This window comes from Oncorhynchus nerka, linkage group LG20 (genome assembly GCF_034236695.1).
Source record: "Oncorhynchus nerka isolate Pitt River linkage group LG20, Oner_Uvic_2.0, whole genome shotgun sequence".
NCBI classification, from domain to species: Eukaryota; Metazoa; Chordata; class Actinopteri; order Salmoniformes; family Salmonidae; genus Oncorhynchus; species Oncorhynchus nerka.
The window spans coordinates 63,880,778-63,906,322 of NC_088415.1; the positions used below are offsets into that span (position 1 = coordinate 63,880,778).

At 39.5% G+C, this 25,545-nt stretch overlaps 2 protein-coding genes across 5 annotated transcripts in view; one reads left to right on the top strand and one right to left on the bottom strand.

Annotated features, from left to right (window-relative positions):
- The window catches only part of LOC115102949 (multiple myeloma tumor-associated protein 2 homolog), a 37,018-nt gene that overhangs the window by 8,847 nt on the left and 2,626 nt on the right, over positions 1-25,545 (bottom strand). Inside the window, exons 1-5 of one of the 2 annotated variants that reach the window (XM_029623415.2) lie at positions 5,525-6,058; positions 2,366-2,519; positions 2,235-2,280; positions 1,848-1,930; positions 1,497-1,569 (exon numbers count right to left, since the gene is read on the bottom strand). In XM_029623415.2, the coding sequence (XP_029479275.2) occupies positions 1,497-1,569; positions 1,848-1,930; positions 2,235-2,280; positions 2,366-2,519; positions 5,525-5,621 (453 nt within the window). In that variant the 5' untranslated portion in view covers positions 5,622-6,058. Of the gene's footprint in view, positions 1-1,496; positions 1,570-1,847; positions 1,931-2,234; positions 2,281-2,365; positions 2,520-5,524; positions 6,059-25,545 lie in introns of those variants that run through there. The other variant, XM_029623416.2, reaches the window with a different exon arrangement.
- Positions 4,791-25,545, top strand: part of LOC115102951 (guanylate kinase-like) — a 31,953-nt gene continuing 11,198 nt past the window's right edge. The window contains exon 1 of one of the 3 annotated variants that reach the window (XM_065005676.1): positions 4,791-4,894. Coding sequence is in view for 2 of the 3 variants with exons in the window: in XM_029623419.2 (XP_029479279.1) it covers positions 6,235-6,268 (34 nt within the window). In the remaining variant the exon portion in view is untranslated. Of the gene's footprint in view, positions 4,895-5,127; positions 5,309-6,163; positions 6,269-25,545 lie in introns of those variants that run through there. The other 2 variants (XM_029623420.2, XM_029623419.2) reach the window with 2 other exon arrangements.

Sequence of the window (25,545 nt, forward strand, 5' to 3'; positions counted from 1 at the left end):
TGATTTGGACCATATAGATTAATGAGCCAAATCTCTTTTTCGTCCACTTTCATATTCAAAAATATCCACCTTCCTTTCGAATCATTCCTAACTATTTGCACATTCATTTTTGTTAAATTAATATCATCACACCTTTTGAGTTCCTTTGTCCATGACAGAAAATTATTTCACCACCCCATTATTTTTTTCCACACAACTTAATCTAAGGATGTAGAGTGAGTTTCCTGTAAACAGTATATGTTTATATATAATCTGCTAAACCGTTACAATTATAACTGGCTATACTTATTTCACCCCTTACCATAACTAGATACTATTCTCAGTGTAAAGTGACCATAATTAGTGCTTGTGAAGTTACTGCCATCAGAGGTATTATGACGGTCAAAACTAGAGCTTTCAAATGTCTGAAATCTAGAATTTAAAAAAAAAATTGGTTCTAGCAATATATGTTTTATGCCCTTGTCTGTTTGCCTGTGAGCCAATGCCACAGATGTTAGAAAATTGAGACAAGATATTATGTGTGTAGTAAATGAGTAAATTGATGTGTTTATTGGATATGATTTAGTGAGTGTGTACGATGTCTGTATAAGAGTAAGACTATGTGTGATTTGCATGGTTGAGTGTCTATGTGTGTAACATGTAGTGTGTATAGCCTTCATATTCAAGATGATAACTGTAATCCATATTGTATCACCATCATAGTTGCATCATAATTACCAAAAGGTACCCTTGGTCTTGTTGCACCGAACTCAGTCTTGTGTCCACGGTGAAAAGACACCTTGTTTACAGTCTCTAGAGGAAGTTTCAAGGTGGATTGCATGAATTCTCTGATCCTGCCCTCTGGATTATTGGATGCGTCCTCAGGAATCTCCGAAAATATTACGATTTTCATGCATGCTACGACTTTGTATGTCTAGCTCCGACTACTTCATCGCCCTGTTATCCCTGAGTAGACAATCCATTTTAGAATCGTGGATTTCTTAAATGGAAGCAAACGGAACGAAACGGGATGGACCTACCCAAATTTGTCCAATAGAAACTCAAATTTTAGTTGCAAAACTGAACATTTTGCAACTGTTTGGACTAATGATTACACCCCAGATCAGCTAGATGCAGGCTAGGTATTGAATGCGTCACCGTCTGTCACCTTGATTACACCAATTTGTCTCTCAAACTTTCATTTGAAGGCTAGGTTGTAACAACCTCATGGCGGATAAAGGGCAAATTCAAGTATTATGTAGTAGCCTAAACCCATCGATGATACATTGAGCTGGGTGAATGGAATATGAATGACAGTCATCCAATATGCTGTAATAGAAATACGGTCATGTTCATAATAAAAAAAATAAAGTGTCTTCCCTGATCTTAAACGCCACTGGGCTACAAATGTGAAGCTAACACAAATGGATTAACACACCAACACGCTGTTGTGTACTATACTGAATAGCTAAACTGAGGTTGGATGTTCTACACAGAGAGCATGAAAATAAACTTACTGTGAAGACTGACAAGCCAATTTTGGCAGCTTCCTTCTCCTTTTGGGAGAACACCATTTTCCGTGACGTTGCACTGATGACAGAAAATATATGAATAATTACTCAACTAGTACACTCCAATCCAATACGGCAAGCACCTTTTTTCTCCATTTGTAATTTTAAGGGGATACTCGGCCATGGACTCATCTATGTTCCTACAAAAATAGTCTAACGAGCGATAATGCTTAGAAAATAAACATCTCTAAACTGAGGATACATAAACAACTCAAGAGCCATAGTGGCTACATAACCGTTAATCTCTTGTTGGTGAAATCTCCGACTGTAACACTTTTGCAAATTGCAGTCAGTTACCCAGAGCTTCCAAGGCCTGAGACTCTATCCACATCTCTGTCCTCAGCTTCCACATCCTCCCTCCTGCACACATCTGCAAGGTCCTGTTGGGCACATTGCAATTGGAATTAAAGCAATCATGTTCTCATCCCTAAAATGTATGATCAAATTTGATTGGAAATGGATTATGCTTGCTATTTGGGATCTGGTCTAGTTACTGTAAATTACTGTGACAACTGCAAAAAAAAAACAACATCTAAATAAATGTGATTTATTGAAACGTTATCTTCAATGTTCTAATGCAGTTGTGATACTATAAAACAAAGACATGATTGTGATCCAAAACATGCAATCTAGCACATAATACAAATGCGTCTCAAAAACACTATGAAGGAAAAAAAGAAGCACCTCTTTGGTCAGGCCAGTTGGTTGTCTCTTTATATTCTTGTGGCCTCTGAAAACACAGAATAAGACATTAGCTTGACAATTTATTCTAATATTTCTGTAAGGTTCTTATTTTTGTGTCATGTTCCTCTTACAGGGCAGCCATCAGTGCCTCTTGCTCTGCTGCTTTCACAGTGGCAAGCTCCTCTTCTCTTGACATAGGCTTGACAACGCCTTTTTTGTCTTTGGCATACCACGTCAGATCTTTGCCTTTCTGCCATCGCCCCACCGGTGCCATAAGAGAGTTCCCTGGGGATGGTACAATAACGGGGATGTAACTATGCTTGCATTTTAAGTATGCATGCCCAAATCAAATCAAGGTTTATTTGTCACGTGCACCGAATACAACAGGTGTAGACCTTACAGTGAAATGCTTACTTACAGGCTAACCAATAGTGCAAAAAAGGTATTAGGTGAACAATAGGTAAGTAAAGAAATAAAAACAACAGTAAAAAGACAGTGAAAATTAACAGTAGCAAGGCTATATACAGTAGCGAGGCTATAAAAGTAGCGAGGCTAAATACAGTCGGGCTGATTGAGGTAGTATGTACATGTAGATATGGTTAAAGTGACATGGCTTTAATAATGAAGTTATACATAAAGTTTAATTATGTTTGATTTTCCAAACACAGAAGTGATTATCATAACTATATCATAACTATTCTTACGCAGGGTGATATGTAAAAATCTAAGATTTTGCAACAGGCTGCAGTGTTTTAAAATCTTAGAAAAATAGTTATCGTGACCAGTGTATTAATTTGGAGAACATCTCAAAATTGTACAGCACTTCAAGTCAGTCAATTCATACATATATACATGCATACATTACAGACATACATACATGGCCAGAAGTAATGTATGTGGACGCCTGCTCGTCATACATCTCATTCCAAAATCATGGACATTAATATAGAGATGTTCCTCACTTTGCTGCTATAACAGCCTCCACTCTTCTGGGAAGGCTTTCCACTAGATGTTGGAACATACCTGCGGGGACTTCCGTTCAGCCACAAGAGAATTAGTGAGGTTGGGGACTTATGTTGGGCGATTAGGCCTGGCTCACAGTCAGCGTTGCAATTCATCCCAAAGGTATTCGATGGGGTTGAGGTCAGAGCTGTGTGCAGGCCAGTCAAGTTCTTCCACACTGATCTCAACAAACCATTTATGTATGGACCTTGCTTTGTGCATCGGGGCATTGTCATACTGAAACAGGAAAGGGCTTTCCCCAAACTGGTGCCACGAAGTTGGAAGCACAGAATCGTCTTGAATGACATATGTTGTCGCGTTAAGATTTATCTTCACTGAAACAAAGGGGCCTAGCCAAACCATGAAAAACAGCCCTAGACCATTATTCCTCCTCCACCAAACTTTACAGATGGCACTATGCATTGGTGCAGGTAGCATTCTCCTGGCATCTGCCAAACCCAGATTTGTCCGATGGACGGCCAGATGGTGAAGCATGATTCTTCACGCCAAGGAAACGTGTTTCCACTGCTCCAGAGGTCAATGGCGGCGAGCTTTACACCACTCCTGCCAACGCTTGGCATTGCGCATGGTAATCTTAGGCTTGCATGTGGCTGCTCGATCACGGAAACCCACTTCATGAAGCTCCCGAACAGTTCTTGTGCTGAACATTCTTCCAGAGGCAACGTCAGTTTGGAATGCAGTAGTGAGTGTTCCAACCAAGGACATACGATTTTTACACCAGCGGTCCTGTTCTGTGAGCTTGTGTGGCCTACCACTTTGCGGCTGTGCCGTTGTTGCTCCTAGACATACCCACTTCACAATAACAGCACTAGCAGGGCAGACATTTGATGAGCTGACTTGTTGAAAAGGTGGCATCCTATGATGATGCAAAGTTGAAAGTCACTGAGCTCTTCAGTACAGGCCAATTCTACTGCCAACATTTGTCTATGGACATTGCATAGCTGGGTGCACGATTTCAGGTGTGGCTGAAATAGCCATATCCACTCATTTGAAGGACTGTCCACATACTTTTGGCCATGTACACCGAACAAAAAAATATAAACACAACTTGTAAAGTGTTGGTGCCATGCTTCATGAGCTGAAATAAAAGATCCCAAAAATGTTCAATACGCACAAAAATCGTATTTCTCTCAAATGCTGTGCACAAATTTGTTTACATCCCTTTACGTGAGCACTTGTCCTTTGCCAAGATAATTAATCCACCTGACAGGTGCAGCATATCAAGAAGCTGATTAAACAGCATGACCATTACACAGGTGCACTAAAATGGCCACTACAATGTGCAGTTTTGACATACAACACAATGCCACAGACGGGCTCAAGTTGTGAGAGAGTGTGCAATTGGCATGCTGACTGCAGGAGTGCCCACCATAAACTTTTGCCAGATAATTGAATGTTAATTATTCTACCATAAACCGCCTCCAACACGTTTCAGAAAATGTGGCAGTACATCCAACCTGCCTCAACCTCAGATCATGTATATGGCCGAGCAGATTGCTGATGTCAGCCTTGGGGGAAATTGGGGTTATGGTATGGGCTGGCATAAACTACGAACAACAATCAAGATTGCATTTTATCAACGGCAATTTGAATACACAAAAATACCGTGACGAAATCCTGAGGCCCATTCTTGTAAGGTACTGTATCTGACCAACAGATGCATATTTGTATTCTCAGACATGTGCAATCCATAGATTAGAGCCTAATGAATTTATTTCATTTGAATGATTTCCTCATATGAACTGTAACTCAGTAAAATCAATGAAATTGTTGCGTTTATATTTCAGTATAGTGTGTATTTATGATTACTTCAGATCTCATAGCAAGCTATATCTGTGCGCCTACTAGCTACGTAGCTGGCAGCATCACATTCCCTGGCCAACTGCAGTGCATTGTGCGTGCCGCTCTCCATGGACCTTGCCAGTATTCAATACTGGGGTCAGCTGTGTGCGTTTGACTTTCAAGTTCGACATAACTAGGTTTACCAAAGTTTCAGGCAGATACTGAGTTACACACAAGCAATGTAATGAGGGACTACAATAAGGAAAAAGGTAAGAACGTGGCATTGAGAAATGTTTACAAGCTAACGTTACTATTGCTAGCTACATTGATTATACATTGGCACTTACACGCATCTAACTAGTGTATAAAATTGACCGATTTAACAGTTGGCTAGTGCTTCACAAGGCGAATATAGTAAACTAGTCAGCTACTGTAGCACCGCACTGTCGTTGACGATGGGTGGATGCCCATTTTACTCCACTTACCGAGGTAGTTTTCCCTGTGTTTGTCGCCTTTCACATCGTCCCAGTTGAACTGGTCTTGCCCTCCCCTTACACCCCCAGATCTCGAGGCACCAAACATTATTTCAGAGTTGTAATAAAGCTAAACGATGAAAGGCTTGTTTACACGTGCGCGCTAGGCCCTGTATTGATCTGCATCCAGGCAGTTTCCTTCTGACTGTCCTGCCAGGTTGGTTCTCTTCCACGTTCGCCTCGGGCGAGAAAGCTAGCACTTGGATTATATAGCAAGCTAACGTTAGAAGCACGTCGAGTAGCCTTTTTAGTATTTTGAAGAAATGTAGCTAGCTAAACTTTTGAAAAATTAAGTACACAACACCGTTGCAAACTGCTTTTTCTCTGGCGTTTGCACGATCCGCATGCGCGCAGACGGCTAATTTAGCTGGGGGCGTTCATTACGCACAGTTCGCAATGCTAAATCTGCTACCACTGTAAAACACGTTAATCAAACAATTCGATTATTTTCTATGTCAACTTTAAACATGGATTTGGTTGCAGATTGCCAGACGAGCTGTGGAAGTCTTATGTATAGCATGCGGTCTAAACGCTCACGAATTACTCGTTTATTTGGCTCGTGATGATGACGTCGATCTGTGATGGCTCTCACACAAGGTAGACAAAATATGGAGAAGACGCCTTGGAGACATTATTGAGATCTTGGACCGCAGTCATTGCAGATGTATATGAGGCATTTCTTCAGGCTCTTCTCAGGTAGGATGATGTACCCTTTTGACCGCTAGTCTATAAAAGGTGTCAATAGCCCTGCTGTTTCCCTCTCATCACCTTAGAAGCTAGCTAGCCAGTCTGTCACACAGGCCATAAACATTGGTCAATCCGTGTTCTATTTGACAGAAGTTGATGTTTGCTTTCTAATTCTGAAGTTTAACATGTCTTGTTTACGTAATCATCTATCTTCCCCCACACAGCTATTAGAAGTCCAACCTGCTATATATAGTGTAAGTGGTGCCTAAATTAGGTGTCAACGTTTAGCTGGCTTCAACTTGGATGTTTCTAGAAAGCCAGCATGCTTGTGATTTTATTATAGGGGACAATATGGTGGGAAATTTAAACTGCATAAAATATGGATTCTAGGACCATCTCATGCAAAATGGTTTTTAGATTGTCAGGGGTGAAAATAAGATGGAGCGGTTTGGTATGAAGTACTGGCAAAAGCAATAGTGGGGGTATGCTGTCTACAGTTCTCTTGGAATCTATTTTACTTTATCATTACCGCATGTAAGTTGCAGGAAAAATTCACAAATAGATGTGGAATATGCTCCAAAATGTGGTGTGGTTCAATGGTAACACAGACATTTTGCAAAGGCAGAGAGAAGTGCGTGGACAGCAGTGTACGCATCAATTCAGGTTACAAGACTTGTTTAGGCCTAATGAAGAAACATGTTGGATATGTTTTCACATCTTTTCAGTTCCTTAACCGGTCAAACTGTCATTTGGAAATCTCCCTGGTCCCTAAATTCCCCTCGCTCCGTGAGTGAAGAGGAAATTAAATCACTTTTCCGACGTCAACTAGGTTGTTGATGCATTGATAATTCTATCGATTTATGACATTCTGGTGAGCAAGGCTTTATTTAGTATTCTAGACCGGGGTTTCCCTAACTCGGTCCTGGGGCCCCCACTGGGTGCATGTGCTAGGGCAAAAAAACTGATTTAATCAGCTGTGTAGTGTTCGGAGTCCAGAAATTAGCATTTTCAAAATGCAGACCTTCATTTGAAACCACTTTGCATGCATTTTTTCCTTAGCAGAAAATACAACACGTTCGGCAGAAAATAGCTACATTTTCATGAAAACAGAAGTGCAATGCTATTTGGCTAACAGCCACACAAGTAAATGAGCTTACAATGAAAAAGCAATGCATTTTTTGCATTGCCAACATATTTCTAATGTTTATCATAGAAAGAATGTAACCAACTACAGTTTCTAAGTTAATATTACCTGAGAAACATTGAGAAAAGTAGCTACATATCAGTCAGTGCTGTCTGATGATAGAATGCCAGTTTGTGACTTCTCATCCAAGTGGAGAAGTATAACTGAAGCACAACATTAGTCTGACGCTGAGCAGAAATGACAATAAGATGCTTTATTATTATTTTTTATTTTTTTATCTGCGTTTACAAAATGCAGCAAGATATCTTATGCTTTCTTTTTTTTTTCTGCATGAAAAACGCAGAATTCTGCATTAACGTGACTCCCGGGGGCCCCAGGACCGAGTTTGGAAAACCCTGTTCTAGACGAGCATCAAGTAATGACAGCAGATAAGCTGAATATATCTAATTATAGACAAGTTGATAAAAACATTGCCTACCAAATGCAATACATTATAAGCATAAACAAATCTAGATGAGGCTTAAACTATCCCCCCCCCCGCCCGAAATCCCGCCGTCCCTGAGTAATGTGTGCAGGTAGTCTACATGAGCCTTTTGAAGTAACTGTTTGACTATCAGATGAAAACATCATGACTGGTTGTGTTTGACACATTATAAGGTAGGCTAATACATTTTAAAAGTTCAACAATAAATCTAGACTATTAGGCCCATAGCGATCCTATTGAATTAGAGATTATATATGTAATTCTATTAGGCCCATAAAATGTTTAAATAAAAGCACGTGCACACATAGGAAGTACCCTGTACTGGGAAGAAATTACATATCATTTCACCCTTGATTTTAAAGTTAAGCATATTCTCTGTGGTGGAATTATTCTAATCAAATGAGAGAGACTTTTAGATTTCTTCAAAACAATTGAACTTTATTTATTACTGCAGTAATGGAGTGTTAACGGTCACCCAATGGTGTAGACTTCAAGCCCAAACAAACAGGGTTCGGTTACAACTTTATACTGTTCCTGAGTCCTTGTGACAAAGAACCGATATAGAAATGATACAAAAAGGTATATTTTGATCTCATGCAACAAACATCAAGATTTACATGCCGCCAAATATCTGTCTCTAGTTAAATTACTGCTTTGTTATACAGAAATAGTAATGTAACCAAGGACACGAGTTCATTCCCTCAAATGATTAAGTCCAGTGTTCATCTTCCATATGGGATAAATAAACTGGAGATTGGGTCTCCCTGGCACCAACAGACAGGCACACACACTAATCATAGAATGGAATGCAGTCTTTAGGTTATCACCAAGCCATCGTAAATCTACTGTCAGCGTTCACAGACACATGATAGTTCTAAGAACCCAATTCTGTTTGCCCTCAGAAAAACAGACCGTGTGAATGTACTAATATAGGAATACATTCTAATATATAAGTAATGTGATTAACATAATGTTGTAATTCTACGACACCTCCCTTTTTTGGGGCGGCAGGTAGGTTAGAGCGTTGGGCCAGTAACCAAAAGGATGCTGGATCGAATCCCCAAGCTGTCGTTCAGTTAACCCACTATTCCCTGGTAGGCCGTCATTGTAAATAAGAATGTGTCCTTAACTGACATGCCTAGCTAAATGTTTAAAAAAAAGAAGTATAGCCTACACATGTGGAATCTCTTACGTGACTGAACACTTTGTTCATATTGCTGACTGCATTAACTACTAATCAGTAGCCTAATGAAATTAAGAGCCAACAGATTTTACATGATGAAAGGTTGGTCACTGTCTGGCAAGGACCAATCACATGCTGTGGAACGCATATAAGGGCCAACTGTCTTAGTAAACCTAATGTAAAATCTGTAATGGCATGCAGACTGTTTCAAATGTAATTAACTTTATCCCATGCCTGTAGTCAACTCTCATGCACCCCTTGTTTTCTGTCACATTTGAAAAGTGGTGCCTCGAGGTGTACCGGAAATGTTATAGGCTCATCCTATGTATGGTGATGTTGTAGACCCAATTATTTTGGAATGTGTTAGGGATGCACAGATATGACATTTTTGGCCGATATCCAATATTTTCCTTGCCCCCCCCCAAAAATCCTATACCGATAACCGATTATTTAACATTTGTGACCTTTTTAAGCATTCTAGTACAGTTAAATAGTTGAAACACACACACTGACCAAAAAGTTATTATTGGCATTTACGTATGTCCCCATTACCAGCTTACTTGCTGTGCTGTTTCATTGTTCAGTCTCAACCAGGATTTCATCATACATTTCAAGCAGTGAAGTTTCAGCTCTGTCTGTCCATGGCCTCTCTTCCTCGGTGCGCACTGTCACCGTTTCCATCTTGTCCAGCTGTGTATAACATTTCACGTAAAACCTGTTTCTTGTCTGCATCGAAGTAGTGGTCCTTGTACCTAGCATCGAGCATAGTGGCAACACAGTAGAGGCTCAAAGAGAATGCCACTGAATCTCTTGTACACAGCCTCGAGTACTTTAGCAAGTTTTAATCCCACAGTCTGTCGGCAGTTTTGTTGAAGGCGTTTCAATGCCATGACAGAGGGTATCATGTCTGCTGCAGATGCAGTTGATTGGCTTATTTCTTGAGTCAGTTGTTCAAATGGCGCTAGGAGTGTGTTCATGTTTCAAACATATTCTCAAATGCCATTTGAAATGGCAGCAGCGGTATGAAAACCAGCACATTCTTGAGCACGCGCTACGGCTTTCCTCAGTACGAAGTCCTTGTCGACCCACTGCTGTCAGACTCATGGGGCTGACATCACTGGTCCAAATGTCAGTCATGAAGCTAATAGCAGTGACGCCCATAGCAAGTAGCTCATAGATGTGCGTTTCAACAATGTGTAACTCCAGTAGGGCAACATCTGAAAAATAGCGCCTACTTGGCAGTGTGTAGCGGTGCTCGAGGTGCTCGACCAGTCGGTAAAAGCCAACATCCTCCACGACAGAGAATGGTTTGTGCGCTAAGTATTTTTCTGCTTTTGTTCTATAGTGGGCCCACAGTTCGGTATGCATCACGGTTTGTGGGACACGGTAACGGTACGGTTATATATTGCATCCCATATATATATGGGATGCAATCAGTGGCTTGCGAAAGTATTCACCCCCTAGGCATTTTTCCTATTTTGTTGCCTTACAACCTGGAAATAAAATTGATTTTTGGGGTTTGTATCATTTGATTTACACAACATGTCTACCACTTTGAAGATGCAAAATATGTTTTATTGTGAAACAATCAAGAAATAACAAAAAATCAGAACTACAATACTTTGTAGAGCCACCTTTTTGCAGTAATTACAGCTGCATGTCTCTAAGCTTGGCATACATTTTGGTATCTATACATTTTGCCTGATCTTCAAGGCAAAACTGCTCCTTCAAGTTGGATGGGTTCCGCTGGTGTACAGCAATCTAAGTCATACCACAGATTCTCAATTGGATTGAGGTCTGGGCTTTGACTAGGCTATTCAAAGTCATTTAAATGTTTCCCCTTAAACCACTCAAGTGTTGCTTTAGCAGTATGCTTAGGGTCGTTGTCCTGCTGGTAGGTGAACCTCCATCCCAGTCTCAAATCTCTGAAAGACAAACAGGTTTCCCTCAAGAACTTCCCTGTATTTAGCGCCATCCATCATTCCTTCCATTCTGATCAGTTTCCCAGTCCCTGCCGGTGGATATGATGAGAGATGTTGGGTTTGCTCCAGACATAGCATTTTCCTTGATGGACAAAAAGCTCAATTTTAGTCTCATCTGACCAGAATACCTTCTTCCATATGTTTGGGGAGTCTCCCACATTCCTGCTTGGTATACACAGTGTTTGCTTATTTTGTTCTTTAAGCAATGGCTTTTTTATGGTCGCTCTGTGGAGTGTACGGCTTAAAGTGGTCCTATGGACAGATTCTCCAATCTCCGCTGTGGAGCTTTGCAGCTCCTTCAGGGATATATTTTGTCTCTTTGTTGCCTCTGATTAATGCCCTCCTTGCCTGGTCCGCGAGTTTTGGTGGGTGGCCCTCTCTTGGCAGGTTTGTTGTGGTGCCATATTATTTCCATTATTTTTAATAATGGATTTAATGGTGCTCCGTGGGATGTTCAATGTTTTGGATATTTTTTTTATAACCCAACCCTGATCTGCACTTATCCACAACTTTGTCCCTGACCTGTTTGGAGAGCTCCTTGGTCTTCATAGTGCCGCTTAGTTAGTGTTGCAGACTAGGCGGCCTTTCAGAACAGGTGTGTGTGTGTATATACTGAGATCATGTGACACTTCGATTGCACACAGGTGGACTTTATTTAACTAATTATGTGACTTCTGAAGGTAATTGGTTGCACCAGATCTTATTTAGGGGCTTCATAGCAAAGTGGGTGAATAGATATGCACGCACCACTTTTGTTTCTTTTTTTTCACTTGGCCAATTTGGACTTTTTTTTTAATGTCCATTACATGAAATCCAAATAAAAATCAATTTCAATTACAGGTTGTAATGCAACAAAATAGGAAAAATGCCAAGGGGGTGAATACTTTTGCAAGGCACTGTATACACACGCACGCGCACACTACCAGGAAAAGGTTTTAGAACACCTACTCATTCAAGGTTTTTCTTTATTTACTATTTCCTACATTGTAGAATAGTAGACATAAAAACTATGAAATAATACAAGGAATCATGTAGTCCCACCTGGCCAACATCCAGTGAGATTGCAGAGCTCCAAATTCAAATACAGAAATACTCATTATAAAAATTCAGAAAAGATACAACTATTTTACATAGGATTAAAGATAAACTTCTTGTGAATCCATCCACGGTGTCAGATAAAAAAATAAAAAAAATGCTTTAAGGAGAAAGCATACCGTACAATTATTTGAGAACATAGCCCAGCAGACAAATCATTACAAACAGTAACCAGCCAAGTAGAAGGGTTACACAAAAATAGAGATAAAATTCATCCCTTACCTTTGATCTTCATATTGTGGCACTCAGAAGACATTTATTCAATAAATGTTCTTTTTGTTCGATAATGTCTCTCTTTATATCAATTTTTGTTCATTTTCTTCAGTAATCCATAGGCTCAAACAGTCACAACAGGCAGACAAAAAAAATCGAAATTGTTTCCGTAAAGTTCATAGAAACATGTCAAGCCATGTTTATATTCAATCCTCAGGTTGTTTTTAGCCTAAATAATCTATAATATTTCAACCGGACAATAACGTCGTCAATATAAAAGGTAAACCAGAAAGGCACTCTCTCTGGTCCCGCGCATGAAAAAGCTCTGACCTGGCAGGGTACACTCATTCAGACTGCTCTTACTCCCTCATTTTTCAGAATACAAGCCTGAAACCTTTTCTAAAGACGGTTGACATCTAGTGGAAGGCATAGGAACTGCAATTTGAGTCCTAAGTAAATGGATACTGTAATGGCATTGAATAGAAAACTTCAACAACAAAAAAATCCTACTTCCTGAATGGATTTTTCTCAGGTTTTTGCCTGCCAAATTTGTTCTGTTATACTCAGACATGATTTTTTTAAACAGTTTTGGAAACTTTAGAGTTTTCTATCCAAATCTACTAATTATATGCATGTCCTATCTTCTGGGCCTGAGTAGAAAGCTGTTTAATTTGGGCATGCTTTTCATCCAAAATTCCAAATGCTGCCCCCTACCCTAGAGAAGTTAAACAAATCAAAATATATTTTACATTCTTCAAAGTAGCCACCCTTTACCTTGATGACAGCTCTGCACACTCTTGGCATTCTCTCAACCAGCTAAACTCTGCGGTCCAGCTCATCCCAAACCATCTCAATTGGGTTGAGGTTGGGTGATTGTGGAGGCCAGGTCATCTGATGCAGCACTACCCCACTCTCCTTATTGGTCAAATAGCCCTTACACAGCCTGGAGGTGTGTGGAATCATTGAGAAACAAAGTATAGTCTGACTATACGCAAACCAGATGGAATGGCGTATCGTTGCAGAATGCTGTGGTAGCCATGTGTGCCTTGAATTCTGAATAAATCACCGACGGCGTCACCAGCTAAGCACCATCACACCACCTCCATGCTTCACGGTGGGAACCACACATGCAGAGATGATCTACTCTGCGTCTCACAAAGCCACGACTGTTTGAACCAAAAATCTCAAATTTGGACTCATCAGACCAAAGGATTGATTTCCACAGGTCTAATGTCCATTTCTCATGTTTCATGACCCAAGCAAGTCTGCTTCTTATTGGTGTTGTTTGGTAGTGGTTTCTTTGCAGCAATTCAACTATGAAGGACTGATTCACGCAGTCTCCTCTGAACATTCGATGTTGAGGTGTCAGCAATTTCTGAGGCTGTTAAGTCTAAGGAATTTATCCCCTGCAGCACAGGTAACTCTGGGTCTTCCTTTCCTGTGGCGGTCCACATAAGACCGTTTCATCTTAGCGCTTGATGGTATTTGCGACTGCACTTGAAGAAACCTTAAAAGTTCTTGACATTTTCTGGATTGACTGACCTCCATGTCTAAAGTAATGATGGACTGTTTCTCTCTGCTTATTTGAGCTGTTCTTGCCATAATATGGACTTGGCCTTTTACCCAATAGGGCTATCTTCTGTATACCACCCCCCTTCCACAAATGGACTTTTCACAAGGCATGCCTGATAATTGAAATGCATTCCAGGTGATTACCTCATGAAGCTAATTGAGAGAATGCTAAGAACCTGCAAAGGGGGGTGCTCAAGATGGTGGCATGAGAGGGTGTAACATTTCTAGCTGAGGAACAATTTTAGGGTTTTCTCACAAAGTTGATAGTTTTAGACTGCAGTTGCAATTTGTTTTTTTCACAAAAATGATATCTAACCATACAATGTAGCTATTTTGAATAATTTTGTAATCAAACCATGGAAATGTAGTTTTGACAATTTCCAAATAACAAGCTAGCTATCAAAGTTTCAGCGTGTGTAGTTAAGTGTAAAAAAAGGGGGGGGGGGGGGGTGAATGGGATTCATACCCAAATACCCCAACCAAGGAGCAACTGCCAAAGAAGCTGAGAAGTGAACCATCAATGAGCCAGCTACAGGACAACATCTTCCGCACCCTCACGGCTAAAATCAAAGAGAGCGCAGATGACATCATGGATGTGGCGAAAAAGAACACTGTCAGTATCGTTAACCTGAAGAAATCAATTGATTTCAATGCTCAGGAAGTAAAAACTCTGAAGCAGCAGAACACAACATTGAAAACTCAGGTTGCAAAGCAGGAGAAGAAACTCACTGAAATGGAGTCAAAGGTAAACGAGAATGACCGGTATAGTTGGAGATGGAATGTTCTAATTTATAGAATAGCAGAAAAATCTGACGAGAACATCAAAGCAAGCGTGAAAGACAGGGCAATGGTCCCGGAGGAGGAGCGAAATGTTGTTTCAGGTTCTCTGGATGTAGTGCACCGCCTGGGTAGGCTGAGAGCTGGGGAAAACAACCAGCCACCTCGACCAGTGATCATGAGATTTATCTCCAGGACAGTGAGGGATATGACATGGAAAAGTGCAAAGAAAAATGACTATTTAAAAAAGAACAACCTGAGGATCAAGGAGGATCTGACAGCATTTGATAAAGAAGCTCGGAATCGTCTGGCTGACGATTGAGAGAGCAAGGAAGGGAAAGTGCATACTTTGCGGGAGCCAAGGCTTTTTGTAATGGAAGGGAAATTCATGCTGACGCCTAGCTTGTTGACTGATGGATTTATCAAGTGAGTTGTGCAGGAATTAGTTTTATTTGCATCTGATAAAACATTATATTTCTTGGAAAGGGCATTATTTGTGAGACAAACTTTTTTTATATTTATTTTGGGGGGGGGGGCAGGGAAATTCACACTGACACTTAATGTTAGCTTGGTGGCTATTCGTTTTACCAATCTATGGTACAATGCAATTTGCAATTTGTGTGATATATAATTTAGGTCAACCACTTGCGTGGTGCAAAGGACTTTTCTTTTTGTGAGAACCCGATTTAATGTGAAAGTATACAAGTTTAATATTCTTCATATAGTCATTGTGATATTAAATGTCCAATTCTGTTTTTTATATTAATGCCAGGGAATTCGTAATATTTTGAAAAGGAAATCTTTATTTTTGTATTGTAAGAGTGCCGACTTTTATTTAATTCAAGAAACTCATGCCTGTTCCACAGATACTGCGTTTTGGAAGTGTCAATGGGGGAATGATATTTGGTACGAATCGGTCAGCAGGTGTCGCTATTTTAAAAGGCAACTTTAAGGGTCATGTATTGAGTCATGAAGAAGATAATACAGGGAGATGGATTATACCATTGGTAGATGTCAACCACGTTCAATTCAATGTTGTAAATATTTATGCTTCCCATAACAAGTCAAGTAACTGTACTTTATTTAGAGACATTGAGAGGAAAATAAGTAAGATTGTCTACATTTCCATTGGCCAACGTAATATGGTGTGGAGATTTTAATACAGTATCACATGATAATCTTGATAGATAGCCTCCTAAGGATAGCAATTCTGTTTGTGAGATAAGGAATATGTCTAAGGTCAGAGGTGTTCTAGATATTTGGAGACATAAGAACCCAGATAAATCTTTGATACTCAATGTAAACACAAGATTATCTATACAATCCCGTATTGATTTCTGAAGATATGGCTGACAAGGTTGATACAGTCTCGATTGAACCATCGATTTTTAACAGACCACAAAGGGATCTCAATAAAGATAAATATGCATAGTTTGTCAACAAAAAAAGTTTGTTACTGGAACATGGACAAGACTCTAGAGAATGAAGTATTTAAGAAGATAGTAGCAGGAATTATTGATAAATACTGGAATAGTGCCTGTGTTATAAATACATTTGGAAGTTACTGGGAGCTAATGAAATTTGATAAGGTTTTGGGGTATTTCAATGTGGAAAGAAATTGCTCGTGTCAAGAGAAAGAATATGACATAAAGGGAATAATGGATTATACTAAAAAAACGGAACTATCTTCATTGCAAATGCAGTTAGACTGTATCTATGAGGAAAAGGCCCGGGGAGCGTTTGTAAGATCAAGAGGCAGAGAAAAATACAAAATATTCATTTTAATTTAGAAAAAAGGGCAGGTGAAAAGACTTCCATATGTAAATTAATGATAAATAATACTCCCAATGAAAATCCAAAATAAATCTCTCAGCATGTATAACGATTCTGATAGAACTGGGCAACATCAGCCCAGTCAACCTCCAATATGAATCTTTTCTTAGACAATGTAGCAAACATTGCTAAGAAGATAGATAATGATTTTTGTGTTGAGTTATCTGAAATTGAGGCTTAAGGACAATAGGTCCCCTGGAAATGATGGTTTAATAAGCGAGATTTATAAAGCATTCAATGATCAACTGATTCCTTTCATTCTTGCTATGTTTCAAGAATCAATAGAAAAGGGGTTGCCGGCTTCCTTAAAGCAAGGTGTAATTACTTTGATTCCCAACCCTAATAAGGATACTCTTTTTATATAGACAGCTTGAAACCCATTAGCCTGTTGAATAATGGGGGAATTACTTGCCCTTGTATTTCCTAAGAGGTTGAAACAAGGCTTGCATCATATAATTGTTCTTCATCAATCTGGATTTATGCATGGTCGACACATTAGTCTTTTTTCTAGATTGTTCTGTTACCCAGTACACGGCACCCTACCGACAAAAAAGCTCTAAAATGATGCCGAATGATAATTATTTTCCTGACACTGGTCATAGACCCATACAAGATTACTTTGAATATAGCCAAAGGGAGCGTGATAAGATCATTGTTTCGGAGTCCCTTTTTGACATACCGGAAGGTAATTCTGACCTCTTGAAAGAACTGTTACATTTATCTAAGCGCCAGACGAGAATGCATCTACATATAGTCACACTTAGTGATTTATGTGCGTCAAGGCATTATTCCACAGGGACTCAGGTGGCAAAAAGAACCATCATTGGGACAGCGCACAGATGATTCCTGTGAGTGCTGGTGTGCCATCCTGAACAAATGCTCTATTGATTTAATGACATTGATTGTTGACCAGTTGAAAAGGGATTTTATTGAAATGGATAACACAATTTAAAGACAAACGCACAGCTCTACAAAAGCTGTTAATGATGATGGCATATTCAATGAACTGATGAAAACTAACCAAGCGCTCCAGGACAAGTTGTCTACAGAAATAAAGGAACTTAAAATCAAGAAATTCAACCAAGACAAAAAAGACAAGGCCGAGGATCAAGTCTACTTCTGGAGAAACCCTGACGAGGTCCTGCTCCTCCTCTCCATGACAGACGCAGGAGGAATGACGCTTACTTCTATCCACCTCGTCTGACCAACACTCTACAACCAGCGTCTCATCGGCTTCCAGTGGTAGTTTTTTTTTATTCAACGAGAGACTGGGCCGACGGAAGGGCAGAGGTGGCCGCAGGCACGCGCATCGATGAGATGCCTCACCCTATCTGAGGGGACCATTCACACGGCCCCAGAACCCACGGGACTGAGTGTCTTTAATTTATCAAGCAAGATATTGAGCCCTGCCCATGTCTCCTTGCTTAACCCTTTATATTTTGTGCCTACAACCCAGTGCAACAATTTTGATGTTAAGGTAGACATGTTTAAGTTTTTTTTTTTTTTTACATTCGTATACTTTAGCTCCCCTAATCCTGACATTTCTATTGAACCAGTAGGTTGCTCACCTGCACATACTCAGACTCCTTTTAGAAGCAAGAGTTATTTTATACCTCCATCCAATCGCAATCACTCTATCGAGACATATTGCAGACTTGTTGAAAAAGATGTTGCTCATCTCCTTAAGAACAAGCAGGAGTCCAAATCTTTTCATAATTTACCTAAGGATGAAAAACAGGCTTTGCTTGATTTACAATCCGATATGTCAGTCCTTACCCGCCCTGCTGATAAGGGTGGGTCAGTTGTACTCATGGAAAGGACAGTTTATATAAATGAGTGTCATGGACAACTACTTAACACCTTTTACAAGAAACTCAGAAGTGACCCCACTTTCCAATTTCAGAATACTATCTTTACTGTCCTAGAAGGGTATTTTAAGTTAACCAAAAAAGAACACAACTTTTTGGCTATTCAACACCCTAAAATTGCCACGTTCTATACTATACGAAATTACACAAGAATGTTACAAAACCTCCAGGGTGCCCTATTGTAGCGGGCATTGATGCAGTAACGGCCCCTCTTATCTACTTTTGTTTACTTTTCTATTAGACCACTCGCAGAACAGCTCCCCTCCTTTGTAAAGAACACCAGCAGTATGATCTCAGAACAGCTCCCCTCCTTTGTAAAGAACACCAGCAGTATGATCGCAGAACAGCTACCCTCCTTTGTAAAGAACACCAGCAGTATGATCTCTATCATTGAATCTCTTGATCCTCTCCCTGGGAATACCTTGTTAGTTACTTTTGATGTTGAGTCGTTATACACAAATATTGCACACGAGGGCGGTATTGAAGCTCTGGAACATTTTCTTCTGCAACGTGACTCTAATAATACCTTCCAGTCCCTGCATTATAACATTGGCTGAAATAGTACTCACACACAACTACTTAATGTTTCTAAATGATTTCTTTATTCAGACGAAGGGTACTGCTATGGGATCCCCCATGGCTCCTAACTATCCTAACTATGCTAATTTGTATGTGGGTTACATGGAGAAACAGTATTTTTCCTCTCAAAAAAATCGTATTATTTGGAAACTGTATATTGATGATATTTTTGTTCTATGGAGGGGTGAGGCAAAACAGCTCCAGGTGTTTTATGCTTTTCTTAACTCCTGTTCTGAACATTTGAGATTTACTATGCAATCTGATACACGTCAAATCAGTTTTCTTGATCTTCTGATCTTGTGTGAAAATAATGTTCTATACACTGATCTTTACAGGAAACCTACTGATCCTAACAGTTTGTTGAGGGCTGACCGTTGTCACCCACTTCCCTTGAAAAATAGTTTGGCCTACAGCCAATTGTGTCGAATTAAAAGAATTATCAAAAAACAATCAGATTTCGACAAAAATATGGCTGAGACGCAAAGAAAAGTCAAGGAGAGGGGTACAAAAATGATCAGATCAATATTGCCATTGAGAAAATCCAAAACAAAGTGAGACATTACCTTTTTCAAGGTCAGTCTCGCAAAAAGACACATTCTTGCGTTCTAAATACCCGCTATTCAAAGTGCTCTGAACAAATTAAGGGAATCGTTCACAAACATTGACACATTCTAAAATCCGATGATAGTCTCGGTAATGTGTTTTCGGACCTTCCCTTGGTCGTATTCTCGCGGGGCAGAAATCTCAGAGACCAATTGGTACACTCTGATTTACCACCCCAAGATATTCCTGAACAAAGTTTATTTGCGCCCCTACTGGATGGAAATTACAAATGTAATGGCTGTGCTCAATGCAATGGCACTTTATAAATGTAGATCCTTCAAACACCCACAAACAGGGAAATTGATCCCAATCAAAGGTGTTATTACGTGCTCCACTAAGGCAGTTATTTATCTTATAACTTGTCCTTGTGGTAAAAATTATGTGGGTAAAACAAAGCGCGAATTAAAAGTACGTATCTCAGAGCATCGTAGCACCATTAGGTGCAAAAACTCGACTTACCCAGTTGCGGCCCACTTTTTGGAAGCAAACCACTCGATTTCGTCTCTGCGTTATATTGGCATCGAACATGTCACCCTCCCTAGGAGAGGGGGTGACCTTGATAATTAGAGGCTGCCTGGATCTTTAATTTTAAAGACCCTTGCTCCCTTTGGTCTCAACGTAGACTTTGATCTTAAGCCATTCTTGTGACTTTTGCCATTGTAATTGTTTTGTAAGCTTGTGTAGTCTAAAATGAATCTATGATCGTATGCTCTCCATTTGTTTTTTGTATGCTGTTTGTATGCCATTTTAATATTTGAGAATTAGCCAATGATATTAGGCCACACTTGGCCATGATTAGACACCTGTGTGTCTTTGACAATATATAAATGAGTCACCCTGCAGTGTTTTTGATTATACCCTGATGAAGACAGCTTGCCTGTCGAAACATTGGATATTAAATGTTTTGCATCTGAGCTCTCCTTTAGTGTGCGGCTCGCCTTTATTTTCAAGTTTTCTACTCCATTAGCCAGCACTTCGCCTATATAGGTGTGCGTTTCTTTTTCTTCTAGATTAACACATTAGTAATAACATCAGGTTGATCTTAGATATGATTGACTATTATGACCTTATGTTTGTTGGTTTTTATAAAGCTTTTGACACTGTAGAACAATGAGTTTATGTTCAAAGCAATATGTATTTTGGGGTTTGGTGACTTTTTTTGAAAGCAGTCCAAACTTTCTATAGTGGTTGTACTAGCTCTGTAAAATTAGCTCACGGGACATCCCAAATATATGATATTGGCCTTGGACTTAGGCAGAGCTGCCCAATTTAGTCCATTTGTATTTTTTATTGGTTACTCAAATTATGGCTCTTCATATCAAGAAAGGGAATTTTCAAGGTGTTTCAGCATTTGGCAATGAATTTAAACTATGTCAACTGGCTGATACCACCATATTTTTAAGAGACAGGAATGAGGTTTCTAAATCAGTTTCCTGTATTGAAGACTTCATTAGTTTCGGGTTTGAAAATTAATATCAATAAGTCAGTCTTATTTCCACTCAAGGATTGTGTTTTACAGGAAGTATATGGTATCCAAATGAAAGAAAAGGTTACATATCTTGGAATTGTTATATGCAAGGATGAAAAACAAAGGAGTGAATTGAACTTTAACCCCATTATTGAGAAAACAGAAGAAATTGAACCTCTGGTTGAGAGAGATTTCGTTATACGGTCGGGTTTTATTGTCCAAAGCTGAACGGTTATCCAGATCAGTTTATGTCTCGTTATCACTTGACTTACCCCCCTAAAATTGTAAAGGACTTAGATCAGATTCTTTAATTTTATTTGGAGGAACATGCCTCACTATCTACGAAAGGATATTCTCACTAATACCCAACAACAAGGAGGTCTTGAGGTTTTAGATTTCAGTAATCTAAATAATACTTTTAAAATAAATTGGATTCTGAAGTATGTTAAGAACCAGAATGGTATTTGGAATGTCTTCCCTAAGTATTTATTTGACACTGGTGGTGGTTTAGAATTTTTGCTTCGATGTAATTTTGATGTTGATAAAATCCTGGTAAAGTTGGCCAAATTGCATAAGCAGGCAATTTTAGCTTGGATGTTAGCGTATAAACACAAGTTTCCCCCTCACAGATACTTTATATGGAACAACAAAGATGTACGATTTAAAAATAAGTATTTTTTTCATAACTGGTTAGAGAATAAAATCATTTTGGTTGGTCAGTTACTGAATGAGGATGGATATCTACTCTCATGTGGAATTTCTTGATAAGTTTAAACTTTCAATAACCCCAAAAGAATATGCAATTGTTTTTTTTATACGATTCCAATGGGGGGTTGTATCTCTTCTAAATTCCTCTGTGGTTGATGTGAGTAACACAGATTTACATGAAAATATATTCATTGGCAATATTAACATCGAAGATAAATGTAGTAATAAACAGATTAGGAATATTGTTTGATACTACAATTCCCTCAGCAAGATTCTTTTGGTCAAATATCTATGGTGATATACAGTGGGGGAAAGCATGGAAAATTGCTAAGAAATATTGTATCAATAACAAAGTAAAGGAAGTTTCATTTAAAATGTTACACGTTTTGGAAAGATTCACGCTGAACATTGACTATAACTGATTTCTGTGGAATGGAGAAGGAGACCATTTTGCGTTTTTGTTTTTTGCCTGTATTTATAGTAGATAATTTCATTACAAAAAAATAGGACCGGTTGTACTATTTAATGGTTTTGATATGATTTATTTCAGAAATTCTGACATAGAATATTTAATTCAACTGCTAATAATACTAGGTAAATTTCATATTCACAAATGCAAGTGGTCTAATTCAAAACCAAACTTTTTTCACTTTCTAAATGAATTTAAACAATATGGCACTACTTTAACTGAAAAACAAAAAGGCAATTAAAACTTGTATAATTAATGAATATGATTTGTTTGTTTAGGACTCCTGGCAATGTAAATAGTTTGTATGTATACTTGTTTGCATGTCGGCAAAGCTGTCATCAAAGCAAAGGGTGGCGTCTTTTTAGAGACTCAAATATAAAATACATTATGATTTAACACTTTAAAATTATATATATATATTTTTTTACATATTGTGATCTAATAGTTCATCTTCTATTATTCTACAATGTAGAAAATATTTTTTAAACAAAGAAACCCTGGAATGAGTAGGTGTCAACTTTTGACTGATACTGTGTTATGTATGTATGCATGTACACTACCGTTAAAGTTTGGGGTCTCTTAGAAAAGCAGATTTTTTTTGTCCATTTTAAATTGATTGATCAGAAATGCAGTGTAGACAGTGTAGACAAGAGAAAGATCACTGTTAGCCATCTCTCTGGTTGTAATTCCAATAGTGTCCACAAGATGGCAATGTGAAAGTTTCAATGGATAACTTTGCGTATGACTGATCCTCAAGACTTTTAGTGTGAAGTCCCAATGTACATTTGGGCAAATTGTGAAGGAGACATTCACATTCAAATTAAAATTTTCTGCAAGAATATCGTCAAATCTGTTTACTTGGACTTTGATTAAACTTTCCAAGTATTAGTAGCCATATTATAAGTTAGACATTTGCAAAACAAACAGTTTTCATAACTCATAACCTTATTATTTTTGTCCAACATGAAAAGGCATGCTGTTGTACAAGATTAGAAGCTACTTTTTTTACGACATATATACATGGTTTCCGGATACTCTAGTAAAGTCCAGCTCATTGGCTATTTAGCTAGCTTTGTTTGACTTGTCTTGTAACAAGACTTCACTATCATTAGGGGTGTAGTATATCCTATAGGACACCATATTTGGTCAGAGAGCGACGCCTTCATGGCACGCCGATGACGCGGGCGGCCATCACTTGAACGACTGTCTTTGTCAAATCAGCACCAATTGGGGATCTCAGCGGAATAGATACGAACGTGATTTGACTCGTTGAAACAACGTTTAGGGTGAGATGTTCACAAATTCCTTTCTTTGCAAATTGAACGATTGGAAATACAAAATCGATCGTGCATGATATATGGACCTTTTTTAGGATATGAAAAAGGTTTTTATCTAACAAAACAACACTTCATGTTATCTCTGGGACCCTTTGGATGAAACATTCTGAAATCTTGCTCTGATTTAAGTATACATTTCACCTTCCGAGGTGAATTTATCAAACCTATCGCGGTGAAAAAGTGTTTTGTTGTTAGGAGCTGTCAAACAATAGCATGTCATTTTTTTTGCAGTAATAGCTACTGTAAATCGGACAGTGCAGTTATATTAACAAGAATTTAAGCTTTCAGCCAATATAAAACACTTATGTAATGACATTTGTTGTTTCTCTAAAATCTGCAATCTTGACAATAACGCGCTGCATGATTTACAACTGTCCCGTTGATGGGATGCAGACCACCATAGTCCCTGTGCCCAAGAACACTAAGGTAACCTGCCTAAATGACTACCAACCCGTAGCACGCACGTCTGTAGCCATTTGAAAGGCTGGTCAATGCTCACATCACAACCATTATCCCAGAAACCCTAGACCCACTCCAATTTGCATAACGCCCTAACAGATCCACAAATGATGCAATCTCTATTGCATTCCACACTGCCCTTTCCCACCTGGACAAAAGGAACACCTATGTGAGAATGCTGTTCATGACTACAGCTCAGTGTTCAACACCATAGTGCCCTCAAAGCTCATCAATAAGCTAAGGATCCTGGGACTAAACACCTCCCTCTTACCACCCCCAGGTGGTAAGGGTAGGTACCAACACATCCGCCACGCTGATGTGGACCCTCAGGGGTGTGTGCTCAGTCCCCTCCTGTACTCCCTGTTCACTCATGACTGCACGACTCAAACACCATCAAGTTTGCTGATGACGAGTGGTTGGCCTGATCAATGACAAGACCGCCTATAAGGAGGAGGTCAGAGACCTGGACCGTGTGGTGCCAGGACAACAACCTCTCCCTCAACTTGATCAAGACAAAGGAGATTATTGTGGACTACAGGAAAAGGAGGACCGAGCACTCCCCCATTCTCATCGATGGAGCAGGTTGTGGACACCAAGGAACTTCAAGCTCTCATCACTAACATGGTCCAAGCAAACCAAGGCAGTCATGAAGAGGGCATGATAAAACATATTCCCACTCAGGAGACTGAAAAGGCTTGGCATGGGTCCTCATCCTCAAAAGGTTTTAAAGCTGCACCATTAGGAGCATGGTTGAACCACTGCCTGGAATGGCAACTGCGCGGCCTTCAACCGCAAGGCACTACATAGGGTAGTGTGTAGGGCCCAGTACATCACTGGGGCCAAGCTTCCTGCCATCCAGGACTTCTATACCAGGCGGTGTCAGAGGAAGGCCCTACAAATGGTCAGACTCCAGTCACCCAAGTCATAGACTGTTCTCTCCGTTACCGCATGGCAAGCGGTACCGGAGTGCCAATTCTGTGTCCAAGAGGCTTCTAAACAGCTTCTACCACCAAGCCTCCTGAACATTTAATCAAATGGCTACCCAGACTATTTGCACTGCCCCCCCCCCCCCCCCCCCCCCACACACTGCTGCCTGTGACTGGAACGAATTGCAAAAATCGCTGAAGTTGGAGACTTATCTCCCTCACCAACTTCAAACATCTGCTATCTGAGCAGCTAACTGATCGCTGCAGCTGTACATGGTCTATCGGTAAATATCCCACCCATTTTTACCTACCTCATCCCCATACTGTTTTTATTTATTTACTTTTCTGCTCTTTTGCAGATCAATGTCTCTACCTGTACATGACCATCTATCACTCCAGTGTTAATCTGCTAAATTGTAATTATTCGCCTACCTCCTCATGCCTTTTGCACACAATGTATATAGACTCTCTTTTTTTCCCCTACTGTGTTATTGACTTGTTAATTGTTTACTCCATGTGTAACTCTGTGTTGTCTGTTCACACTGCTATGCTTTATCTTGGCCAGGTCGCAGTTGCAAATGAGAAC